The sequence below is a fragment of the Phacochoerus africanus genome, chromosome 6 (genome assembly GCF_016906955.1).
Source record: "Phacochoerus africanus isolate WHEZ1 chromosome 6, ROS_Pafr_v1, whole genome shotgun sequence".
Classification (NCBI taxonomy): Eukaryota; Metazoa; Chordata; class Mammalia; order Artiodactyla; family Suidae; genus Phacochoerus; species Phacochoerus africanus.
In genome coordinates, this window is record NC_062549.1 from 103189119 (window position 1) to 103201954 (window position 12836).

At 40.9% G+C, this 12836-nt stretch overlaps 1 protein-coding gene across 1 annotated transcript in view; it reads left to right on the forward strand.

The window, feature by feature from the left end:
• SPAG17 (sperm associated antigen 17) overlaps positions 1–12836 on the forward strand; it is a 249707-nt gene that overhangs the window by 186442 nt on the left and 50429 nt on the right. Inside the window, exons 32-39 of the mRNA XM_047784894.1 lie at positions 387–575; positions 2565–2710; positions 2801–2931; positions 5531–5658; positions 7774–7956; positions 9178–9291; positions 10081–10126; positions 12325–12424. Of these exons, the coding sequence (XP_047640850.1) occupies positions 387–575; positions 2565–2710; positions 2801–2931; positions 5531–5658; positions 7774–7956; positions 9178–9291; positions 10081–10126; positions 12325–12424 (1037 nt within the window). The remainder of the gene's footprint in view (positions 1–386; positions 576–2564; positions 2711–2800; positions 2932–5530; positions 5659–7773; positions 7957–9177; positions 9292–10080; positions 10127–12324; positions 12425–12836) is intronic.

The window sequence follows — 12836 nt, forward strand, 5'->3', positions numbered from 1 at the left end:
TTTGACCCTCCTAGAGATGCTTCTTGCCCAAGAACATGAAAGGATTCCAAATATTTTGAATAGGGCCAAATGTGTTTACTTAAGTTAAAATGTGTTTTTAATATTTTATATCAAATATATGAAATAAGGAGCCACAAGGCAATTACTTGAAGAGACATTAAAATGAGAAGATAAAATATGAGAGACAGGAGAAATTATATCCTAATCATCGTTTGCTTCCTTATCAAGTAGCCCTTCACAAAACTTGTCTTCTCTTGGGAATGTTTTCTTCCAGCCAACACAGTTTGTGTCTGGGATCTTGGATAAATTTTTTCCTTAAATGATTTTCCAAATCCCTCAAATGGAGCAAAAAATTTTCAAAAATTTCTTTCTGTTTACCCGTCTAGGTGTTACCTCCAAACACAGGCTGTCTTCATATTGATAGGGATTGTTCAGCTATATATTGCCATGAACCAAGCAGTGATATATACCATCCTTTTCAAAAACGTGAGCAGCTGAGAGCTAGCAGGTACATCATGAAGCATACGTCAGAGGTCATCTGTGAGGTCATGGATCCTGAAGGAAACACCTTTCAGGTAAAGTGCAACATCAGTATGGAGAGAGAGGCTGGGGCTCGGCTTTGAGAAGTTTCATACCAGAGGGCTTCCTTGTAATTTTTACCTTAGCTGTCTTGGGTTTTGTTATCCACTTCCTGCCAAGGTTTTTGACATATGTAACATATGTCGATATCTTTAATTCTCAAGTATATTTCACTAGGGGATAGCAAGCCCAACACTTGGGATGGTTGAAATGTTAAGGCCAAAGAAATCATTAGAACAAAAGGGGGAAATGTTACTAAGTATCTAAGAATAATGCCAACAAAGAGGAATGGTTTAAGAATGCAGCGTAACTGGGTTAAAGTGAGAGAAAATACATGGGGCAGCAGGTGAGTTTGTTTGACTAGTCAGAGAATCCACATAGTGAGAAATATCAGTTGGTATGAGGGTTCTAGAAAGGCTAGGGATGGGGAGGTGGGAAGCCTCGAGAGGTGCTTAGCTATTCAGCAGTAGAGTTCTATCTTCTGCTTCTCTGTCCTTTCTCTTATCTCTAAGCCAGGCATTGACAAACCATGGCCACATGTTTATAGAGGCCCGTGAGCTAAAAATGGCTTTTACATTTTAAAATGATTGGGAAAAATCAAAAGGAGAATATTTCATGACACATGAAAATTGCAGGAAAGTCAAGCTTCAGTGCCAGTATGTCAAGTCTTATTGGGACACGGTTATGCTTGTTTGTTTACATATTGCCTACAGTTGCTTTTGCATGTAATGGGCAGAGTGGAGTGACTGCAACAGAAACTGTGTGGCCTACAAACCCTGAAATATTCACTATCAGGCCCTTGACAAAAATAAGTTTGCCATCCCTGCTCTAGGTGCTTTTTTTTTTTTCACTCCTCACCCAACGTGGAATTCAGTCTTGGCTAGTGGGTGGCAAAGTTAATTTTTAGTCTTGGAACTCTACCAAAGGGTGTCCAGCTTTGTTTGGGTGGCAGACAAGCCCAGATCCAGCTTAGTTTTTCTATGCCAACTAACTGAGATTCTTCACAGTGTGAGTTCAGGCTGCTAACAGATTTCAATTTATGATGAATTGAAGATAAACCTAAAGCTCAAAGCTCCTGTGTTGAAACACCTAAGCCAAGTGTTCTTCTAGGCATTGATGTTCTTCTTCTTCTTTTTTTTTTTTTTTTTGTCTTTTGTCATTTTAGGGCCGCACCCACAGCATATGGAGGTTCCCAGGTTAGGGGTCTAATCGGAGCTATAGCTGCCAGCCTACCCCAGAGCCACAGCAATGCCAAATCTGAGCCTCGTCTGCAACCTACACCACAGCTCACAGCAATGTCAGATCCCTAACCCACTGAGCAAGGCCAGGGATCGAACCCACAACCTCCTGGTTCCTAGTCAGATTTCATTTCCACTGCACCACGACGGGAACTCCTGGTGCTCTTCTTGGGCATCCTCTTCAGTGGTCTTTTAGCCTGAACCACACTCTATATCTAGACAGGATACAGTAGTGGCTAGAACAGTGCTTCTCATAGTGATATTCAGTCTGTTTCCCTATGTGTCTATGCATGAGTCCTAGTTCTGTACTTAGAATCACAGAATATAAACCTCTTCCACACTGTCACTCTTTTAATATTTTAAGACAGCTGTCACTTGAGTAGCCTTTCTGCCATGTTTAAGTTCCCAGTTCCTTAGACTGATCCTCAGAAGATAAGATTGTGAATCACCTGCCTTCCCAGTCACCTTCCTCTGAACGTATTCTGGTTTGTCTTCCACTTTGTTTTCACAGTCTAGGTGTGGTTTGTACATGGAGATGTGCTCCTGGGTTTTCTTTTTAAAAAATTTTTTTTATTGTGTTCACTTTTATTAATGCAGTCTATTCTGAGTGAACAGTTTTGTAAATACATACCCCTGATTCTCTGAGTATACCAAAAAAAAATCACCTGCTTTCTCAAACAAGATCAACAGAAATGTAAGCTTTGTGGCATGTTTTTCTTTTAGTCTTTTACATACTGTGTCCCTTAGGTCATGGCTGATGGTAGTGCATCAACTATCCTCCCTGAAAACAATTTGGAAGACGATTTAAATGAAAAAAATGAAGGCTATGATGCCTTGTCAGCTACTTACCTTCGTAAGAATCATCTGCAAATCTATGGTGAACATGTCCCCAGGTAATAGAAAAATATGACTTTTCAATTCCAAGTTCAAGGAGCATTTCAGCTGAATATGTCAAGGGATTTGATTTTTATTTCTTTGAATAGGTTTTTTGTTATCTATGCTGATGGATCAGGATTGGAACTTCTCCGAGACAGCGACATAGAAGAGTACCTGTCCTTGGCATATGGAGAATCAACTACCGTCGTTCTTCAAGAGCCGGTGCAGGAACAGCCAGGTGGGGAAGCCAGACTAGAACTTACTGTGTCCCTTCACTAACTCTGTCCTCCTTGGCCTGGGGTCATCTCTACTTTTTTTCTCTTTGTTTGCTTTTCAAACTCTGCTTTTCACCTGGCCATACCAACCTTGTACAGTGATTTATATTTATACCAAGCTTTATCTCATCCTCAGCCCATGTAAATTGTACATGAACTCCCCCCCACACCTATAAGCAGATTCATATCTGGGTTTAGGTATGTTATGTATGTTTAGTTATGTACCTAGGTTCCTATTTATGTGTGTGTTTCATCTTGGTAGGAAGAAACAAAAGTGAGGTATCTTGTATAAGTTCATTTTTTATCATTTTGAAGATGTCGCCTTGATGAATTTAGTATAATAAGAAAAGAAAGTACATTTGTTATGTGAGTTAGAAAGCCAACCTGAAATATAGGATGGCCTATGTTATATTCATTTGGTATTTACAAATGTATACGTATTTACAAATGTAAATACCAAATGAATAAGTAAGAACCACTATATGTGTAATGTGAGTATTTAAACGCAGAAAATCCTTCATTTACCTGTGTACCAAAACAGAAAAAAGATTCATTTCCTTTTATCTTTTCTCTGGTTGGTGGGATATATTTTGTGCTCACTTATGAATATATCTGCATCTATATGCACTTGTATCTTTTAATACGTCGATGTACATATGCATGATATAATAAACTTGTTCTTTCTCTGTGAATATGGCGAATGGGAAGCTCTGAGTGGTGGTGAAGTACATGTGTGGAGAATGAGAACTCACCTCAAGTTGCTTTTTTTAAATAATTAAAGTATAATTGATTTACAATGTTGTGCCGATTCCTGCTGTACAGCAAAGTGACCAAGACACACACACACACACACACACACACACACACATACACATTCTTTTTCTCATATCATCCCCCATCATGTTCTGTCCCAAGAAACTGGACACAGTTCCCTGTGCTGCACAGTAGGACCTCATTGCCCATCCATTCTAAATGGAATAGTTTACATCTACCAACCCCCAGCTCCCAGTCCATCCCACTCCCTCCCTCCATTCCTTTGGCAACAACAAGTCTGTTCTCCATGTCTGTGAGTCTGTTTCTGTTCTGTAGGTAGGTCCATTGGTGCCACATTTTAGATTCCACATATAAGTGATATCATATGGTATTTGTCTTTCTCTTTCTCTTACTTCCCTTAGTCTAGTTGCATCCATTTTTCTGTAAATGACACTATTTTGTTCTTCTTTATGGCGGAGTAGTAGTTGTGTGTGTGTGTGTGTGTGTGTGTGTGATCTCACATCTTCTTAATCCATTCATCTGTCATGGACATTTAGCTGGTTTCCATGTCTTGGCTACTGTGAACAGTGCTCCTATGAACATATGGGTGCATGTAACTCTTTGGAATTGTAGTTTTGTCAGGATGTATGACCAGGAGTAGGATGGCTGGATCATATGGTAGTTCCATATTTAGTTTTCTGAGGAACTTCCATACTGTTTTCCATAGTGGTTGTACCAATTTACATCCTGACCAGCAGTGTAGGAGGGTTCCCTTTTCTCCACTTCCTCTCCAACATTTGTTATGTGTAGACTTACTAATGGCAGCCCTTCTGACCAGTGTGAGGTAGTACCTCATTATAGTATTGATTTCATTTCTCTAATAATCAGTGATGTTGAGCATTTTTTCATGTGCCTATTGGCTATCCATATGTCTTCTTTGGAGAAATGTCTATTTCGATCTTCTCAAATTGCTTTGTTAGTTCAGAGTTCCTACTGTGGTGTGGTGGGTTAAGAATCCAACTGCAGTGACTCAGCTTACTACAAAAGTACAAGTTCAATTCCTAGCACAGCACAGTGGGTTAAAGGATCTGGCATTGCCACAACTATGGCTCAGGTTCAATCCTTTGCTTTGCTTTTTTTTTCCTTCTTCTTCTTTTTAGGGCTGCACTTCCAGCGTATGTAAGTTCCTGGGCTGGGGTGGAATCAGAGCTGCAGCTGCTGGCCTAAGCCACAGCCACAGCAACGCAGGATCCAAGCTGCATCTGTGACCTATACCACAACTCACAACAGTGCTGGATCTTTAACCCACTCAGCAAGGCCAGGGATTGAACCCATATTCTCATGGATGCTAGTCAGGTTCTTAACCTGCTGAACCACAACAGAAACTCCCATCGAATTCAGTTCACAGCCTGGGAACATCTGCATGCCCCAGGTACAGCCAATAAATAAATATATATTTTTTTCTTTTAGTTCTGCACCTGTGGCATATGGAAGTTCCCAGGCTAGGGGGGTTGAATTGGAGCTACAGCTGCCAGCCTACACCACAGCCATAGCAACACGGGATCAGAGCTGTGTCTGTGACCTCCATGACAGCTCATGGAAACCCTGGATTGTTAACCCACTGAGCAAGGCCAGGGATTGAACCCATGTCCTCATGGATGCTAGTCAGGTTCATAACTGCTGAGCCACAGCAGGAACTCCTAAATAAATTTTTTAAAGAAGTGACTGTTGGAGTTGGTGAAAACCTATGGGATTTCTCAGAATATTTTTGATAGAGAAATAATCCTCTGATAACTCTCCATAAACCAGAGGCCCTGAGCATTACTGTCCTGCGTCCTGTCCATGAAGCATCACCATGGCTAATGAAGAAAGAATTAGACACAGTCGTTCCTCCCAATCTGCAGTCAAGGACATGGGAGACATTTCCCTCAGTTGAGGTACACATTTTTCTGCTGTAAAGTAACTGTATGTGTGTATCCATCTAACCATGAACCAGAGATCAGGTCTCCTCCTGCACGTTCACATATTTTCATTCTTATGTCAATTGTTAATGGGCTCAAGGAGTTTTATATTTGAAGGGTTTAATATCTGTAGGTTTTAGAGAAATATACCTGACTAGCTCATCTCCGTTTTATTTCTTTTAGCCTACATTCATTGCAGGCTTGAACAGCTTCCAGTAACATGAAAATATCCACTTTGACTAACCCATTAGGGATATTATGCAGTACAGACACCTTCCCTTAGAGTTCCCTGGTGGCCTAGCAGTTAAGGATCTGGTGTTGTCACTGCTGTGACTTGGGTCACCTCTGTGGTACAGATTCCATCCCTGGCCTGAGAACTTCCACATGCCATAAGAGCAGCAAAAAAAAAAAGAAAAGAAAAAAAGAAACTGTCCCTTCTCTCATTATTTATTTGTTAGTTTTAACACACAATTTTAGGTCTTTCATTTTCTCTTTATTCTTAATTTATTAATGTACAAATGGAGTATATAAGAATAATATGAAATACTCAATTGTATTTTTTTTTCTTCTTTGACCACCCGGTGGCACATAGAATTCCTGGGCCAGGGATCAGATCCAAGCTGCAGTTGCGACCTACACTGTAGATACTGGATACTTAACCCACTGGGCCAGGCCAAGGATTGAACCTGTGTCCTGGTGCTCCAGAGATGCCACTGATCCTGTTGTGCCACAGTGGGAACTCGATATGAAATATTTAACTCAGGAATTTGCAGCATCAGTGTTAAAAAAGTGAACATTGTAATTGTGTCAGCTTAGAGAAGCCCACTGAAGATTTTTTTTAAGAGTGAAAGCAACATCTTGAGCAAGAATCATAAAGTCCTGCCTCTTGCCAGATGTGCCATTTCATTTTGGAAGCAATTTATATAATATGTCCAGCATTTTGTCAGATGCTAAATTACTAAGTCAGGGAAGGCACTGGTAATATGATCAGAGAGAGATACTGGTGTCAAGTGAGGAGGATAATGTTTTTGAGTTATGATGATCTTTGCTTCCTTACACAACCTCATAAAGCGGAGGCACAGATCATGAACACTTCAGATAATAAAGATCTCCCAGCTCTGTATTTTGATTTTGTGACTATAATCAACATGCTGAATGGAGAGGATCTGAATTCTAGTCCCCACTCCACCAATTATTAATGTGAGGTTTGGGACAATCTTACACTGGATCTGTACCTCCTTATTTGAAAAGATGAAAGGCTACACCAAATGGTTTACTAAGACTATACCCAAGGTGAAAGTCCTACATTAGGAGAAATAATATACTGCATCTGAGATGAATGAAGGAAGTTCATTCTCTTCCTCTGCAACTCCTATACCTCTGACCTTCTGTGCCCAGTGGAGTGGCCCAGCCCAGGAAAGCCCCAGAGTAGCCATCGCTGACCAGGCATTTGACACTGAAGAGCAATTCAAAGTGAAACCCATCAGACACACATCAGAACATGGGGCCTCAGTGCACACTCCTGAAAATCAGTTACAAGGAGAAGACAGAGATGTGACTCTACCCGAGTCAGACATCTCTGCCCAAGAGACCTTGGGAAGGCTCTGGAAGGGTGTTTAATCTAGAGGGAGCTCAGTGAGCACCCAGATCTATGGGATGATTTGCTCTCTCAAAGAATCTCTCCAGGTCAAAATGAACATGGAACCAGAGAGGTAAAGATAACTTAATTTCCAATGTCTAAGGGCACCTCTGGGTAGTAAGGAATAGCCCCATGCATGAGGCATAAAGTAGGCTGCTGCGGCCTTACCTTGGCATAGCCCTGCTTGGCATTCCCCTAAACGCTGTCCAGTGGGACATCATGCGACAGGATTTGAAAATACTCTGATTCTTAAAACTTGCCCAGTTCCCAGTTTCCTTTATATTTGCAAAGCCTTTTGCCAGCAGGGATCATTTTTTTCACTGTTATATTCCCTACCAAGGGGTTCCTAGCATGTTGTCTACATTATAAGCACTTGGTGGAAAAAAAAAAAATTCTAATGGTAAAACATTCTCATTTATTTGGTGGTGGGTTTGGCTTTATTTTGCTAACAGAAAAAAACTCCAGGACCTCCATTTGGCACTCAAATTTGGAAGGGCCTCGATATCGGTTCCAAACAGTTAGTGAGTGCCCCAGCTCCTATACTGAGGAGCCCCGATGTGCTGCAGATACGCCAGTTCATCCAGCACGAGGTCATAAAGAATGAGGTGAAGCTGAAGCTGCAGATTTCTCTGAAGGTAATAGAATTGAGGTAACCTGACGCCAAAGAATCAGGAACAGGGCAGTCGTTCCTCTTGGTTTCCCAAGGAACCTGAGATTATGCAATTCCACCAATACGTATCTACTGCATCCCATGGATATCAATAGTCTGGAGGGTAGAACGTTGAGAGGTGGCATATACTTCATGCTTCCCATCAGGTATAGGAAGTATGGTGGCCCCAAAGACATTGAGAAGATAAGTAACTCTTAGATGTGGTCGCCGCATCATCTTCCTCCTTTCTCACAGTGTGATCTAGTGACCTCCAGAAAAAAGGCAGAACTGCATATTAACCTGACACTTGTCCATGGAAGAAAAGGATTGTTGGGTTTGGGAAATGGTCTTAGGAATTTGTAAGTGTATATTAACTGTATAAGCATGTCTGTAACATCTCACTCTCTAGTGGGTCCACTCTCTCAAAGCAGGTATCATATGTGTTTTGTTTATGGTTATATACCCAGCACCTGTCACACAGCAGGGAACTGTTTTGTATGGAAACAGATCAAATATTTACAGACAAAGCAAAGTGTGTTTCTCTTGGAAGCAAAGGCATGGACCGAGCAACTTATATTCATAGATATCATCATAAAGATCATACCTGGAAAGGCCTCTTGAAATCCTCACACCCAACTCTGTCCATTTTATTGATGAGGAGACTGGAGGCAGCTCCAAGGACCTCAAACATTTCTATTATTCTGTGGCCCCTAAAGCTTGGCTTTTGGACTTTTCGGGTCTTAGTTTATTAACATATTAAGAAAAAGGCTTTCCAGATTTCTTGACCAGTAACTGGTTGTTGAGCATTGTAAACTTACATATTCTCAACCTTGTTATAATATTTTGAGGTGATGGTGACTATTTTGTGTCTCTTTCTACTATATTTCTGGATTTTATTTATTTATTTATTTTTACCTTTTTTTTTTTTTGCTTTTTGGGCCATACCTGCACATATGGAAGTTCCCAGGCTAGGGGTCAAATCAGAGCTACAGCTGCCAGCCTATACTATAGCCACAGCAATGCAGGATCCGAGCCTCATCTGTGACCTGCACCACAGCTCGTAGCAATGCAGGATCCTTAACCCACTGATCAAGGCCGGGGATGGAACCCACATCCTCATGGATAGTAGTTGGGTTTGTTTTCACTGCACCACAGCAGGAACTCATATTGCCGGGTTTTATTGGTTTCTTTTATTGTGCTGATTTAGGATTATATAAACCATATTCTAAAGAAAGAAGATGAACTGCAGGAAATGACAGTTAAAGATTCCAGAACTAAGGAAGAAAGAGGCAATGCTGCAGATCTCCTCAAGCTGGTTATGGTGAGAAAGAACTGTTTAATACACCAGTGTTTGTACTGTTGTTTCAATATTAAGTGCTTTGAGATAAGTATTATAAATACTAGCTATTTCTGTCACTTCTATGAAGCCTTTGCTCCCCTTCTTATAATTTCTTATTTCTTTAGAATGCCAATTCCTTATATACATCAACTTTTCCAGATAGGCTTTTCCTTAGATCGTAAATAATTTTGAAGGCTCTTAAAAGTTTCTGTTGCCTTCTGAGAAACTGACATTCATGGAAATGTTGTAAGAATTAATGAGTGAAACTCGAAAGAAGAAAAAGCAATTTCTGCTCTTTTTTATTTTTATTGTTTTTGCTTTTGAGGGCCACACTTGCAGCATGTGGAGGTTCCCAGGCTAGGGGTCCAGTCGGAGCTACAGGTGCCAGCCTACACCATAGCCACAGCAACGAGGGATCCGAGCCTCATCTGACTTATACCACAGCTCACAGCAATGCCGGATCCTTAACCCACTGAGCAAGGCCAGGGATGGAACCCAAAACCTCATGGTTCCTTGTCAGATTTGTTTCCGCTGCACCACGATGGGAATTCCCAAAGCAATTTCTACTCTTAAAGTGATTTGCATTTTTAGAAATTTGCTAAGTAAAAGATACAGCTAAAAAAATCAAGTAACTTTCTGTACTGGCATTAAAAAAAAATTCATTTTATAGTAATTTCCAGAAAAGATCAATTTGAATGTGTAGAGAATCCTTCTAAACAGATTTTGTATTAATATCATCCTCATCACTAAGGAATTCTGTCTTCATTTCAGTCTTTCCCTAAAATGGAGGAAACTACAAAAAGTCATGTTACAGAAGGTAACTACATTTAATATTTTTCTGCAGAATATTTATGGATTTCAAAGGAACGGTCCTCAGGGCTGTTCTCAGTTACTCTCTCATCTGATAGCAAAGTACCATGTACATATTTCTGTTGTCGTATTGTCCATGTTGTATCGTAATGATTTATTTACATATTTTCCTGCCTAAATTGTGAGATCCTAGAAACCATGATTGCCTCTAATTCCCCTTCAAGTATCATATGTTGAATTTTAAAAAGTTGATGTTTGGCTTTTAAGTTAGCCTTGACTTGTATTTAGAAAATAGCAAACATACGGGAAGGAAACAGTCAACCAACCAACACTCTACCCCCAACACACACGCACACGCACACACACACACACACAGAAAACTTGGGAACAACTACACAGATTTGACAACACTTTTCACTATTTTATACTATATGTAGCCCGAACAGTCTATTTTTGGAAAGTATATTTATTTGGGGATATATACATTCCCAAAAAACTTAGTTATATGGTTTCGCAGTTTACAGAAGATAAGCAGTGGAGAACTTGGTGGTTTGGGGTTTTCTTTTCCATTTTGGCCACATAACCAGAGTCAGAAACTGGCAGCCATAGGTTCCACTCAGGCTACGGATGTGTTTTGTGTATCCCCCATAATGTTGGCTTGCACAGTTGTTTGTTTTGTTTGTTTGTTTGTTTGTTTGTTGTTTTTTAGGGCCACACCTGTGGCATATGGAGGTTCCCAGGGTAGGGGTCTAATTGGAGCTGTAGCTGCTGGCCTATGCCAGAGCCACAGCAACGCGGGATCTGAGCTGCATCTGCAACCTACACCACAACTCACGGCAGTGCTGGATCCTTAACCCACTGAGGGAGGCCAGGGATCGAGCCCACAACCTCATGGTTCCTAGTCAGATTCGTTTCCGCTGCGCCATGACGGGAACTCCTGTTTTTGTTGTTTTGTATATCTGAATTTTCCTTACCACATGGTGACACGTGGCTGAAGATGATTAGCTGATGCCCTGTCAGAACTGCCATGAACAGAAGAATCCATCACAACCCTTGATGTCTTCCTGTCCTTACACCCTGTTGTCACTTCTTTACCAGGACAGCCTCATATGTCAGGGTGGCCAGTTTTAGCAAAGAAAAATACAGAAGGCTCAGTTAAATTTGAATTTCAGACCAACACCAAAATTTTTGTATTATAAGGATGTCCCAAAACAACGCGGGGCATACTTATACTAAACAATGATTTGTTGTTTATCCGAAATTCAAATTTAAGTACATGCCATGTCCTTTATCTGGTAACATTGTAGCATTTGAACTTTTAACCTCTGGTGCAAGGGAACAATCACTGTTGAGGTAAATATACTGGTTGCCCAACAGTGAAGGACAAACCAAAAGTATTTTTATGCAGACAAACAGATGCAGGAGTCAAACAGAGTCTGGCCTGTTTGCATCTGTCTCTGACACAGAAACGGTGGTGATCCTAAGTCAGCCCTCTCCAGAGAACTTCCTAAAACACTGGTCTATAGATGGCTGCAGAAAAAAAATGAGTTTTATGATAAACTACATTTGGCTAATGCTGTGTATTGTCTTATTTTCTTAGACAGCCACAAAGGACATGAATTAATTAAGGGTCCAGAAAAGCCCTCCAGTCATGAAACATATTGTATGAATCAGTGTTTCCCAAACTCATGTAGCCATGGCACGTGGAGGCTCTTTTCTTGTTTTAATCTCCCCTTCACATCCCACTGAGACCATGTTCTGTGGCGTGAACTCTGAGAATCATTGCCCACATCATCAAACAACATGATCATTTACGCGTATAAATTGTATTATATTCAGATCCTTAGAGGCAGATCTTCAGATATGTTTTTTAGAAAAACTATTTCAATAAAATGTTTCATTTTTTGGAAAGTTTTGGTGCTTCAGATGTGAAGAAATCCTGTGGGGTAGAACACTGATGATGATGTGGGACACAGGAAGTGTCATTGCCTTTTATATTTTGTCTGTAAGATGTGAGTTTTCTACTAGGATGGTTCATAGACATGCCTGGTTTCCTGTTGTATTACAGCTGGGTCCTAGGGAGTCTCCTAAACCCTTGCTAGATTAACGGGAGGCTCTTAGAAAACATCTCAAATGAGTAACTGGGTACTGACTGTGTGCTGTGCTGTAAATAAGGATAAAAGCGAAGTGCATCTATTTTTAAAGTTGCAGCCCACCTCACCGATCTATTCCAACAGTCTTTGGCTAGTACTCCAGAACGTCCATCAGAAACGTTTGATGCCGATTTCTCGGAAAAGAAACGGAGGTAAGCTGATCCAATAATGTGTTCCCATTAGTCTTGAGCACACAATGACTGAGGAAATGGAGAGGTGCAAGGTGCAGGTGGCATACTGTGAGTGTTATGTTAGAGCAAGTTCCTGTGCCCAACACACAGTGAGGCCAAACAAACCAAACTGCTGGGATTTGGAGCAGAAAAGGTTTACTGCTGGGCCATGCAAGGAGATGGCTGACTCATGTCCTCCAAACGCCCGAAACAACCCTTTAAAAAAATTGTAAAGCATTTTTAAATGCCAGGCGAGGGAGGCGGGGTTGCAGGCTAAGTGATCAGCTTGGGGCACGATGCACTAATTGACTGATGGTGAGGGCAGCGTGGCAGTTGTTGTCATTATCAGTCCTTGGGCTCCTGAGGGCTATGTACTCAAGGTCCTCAAGCAATT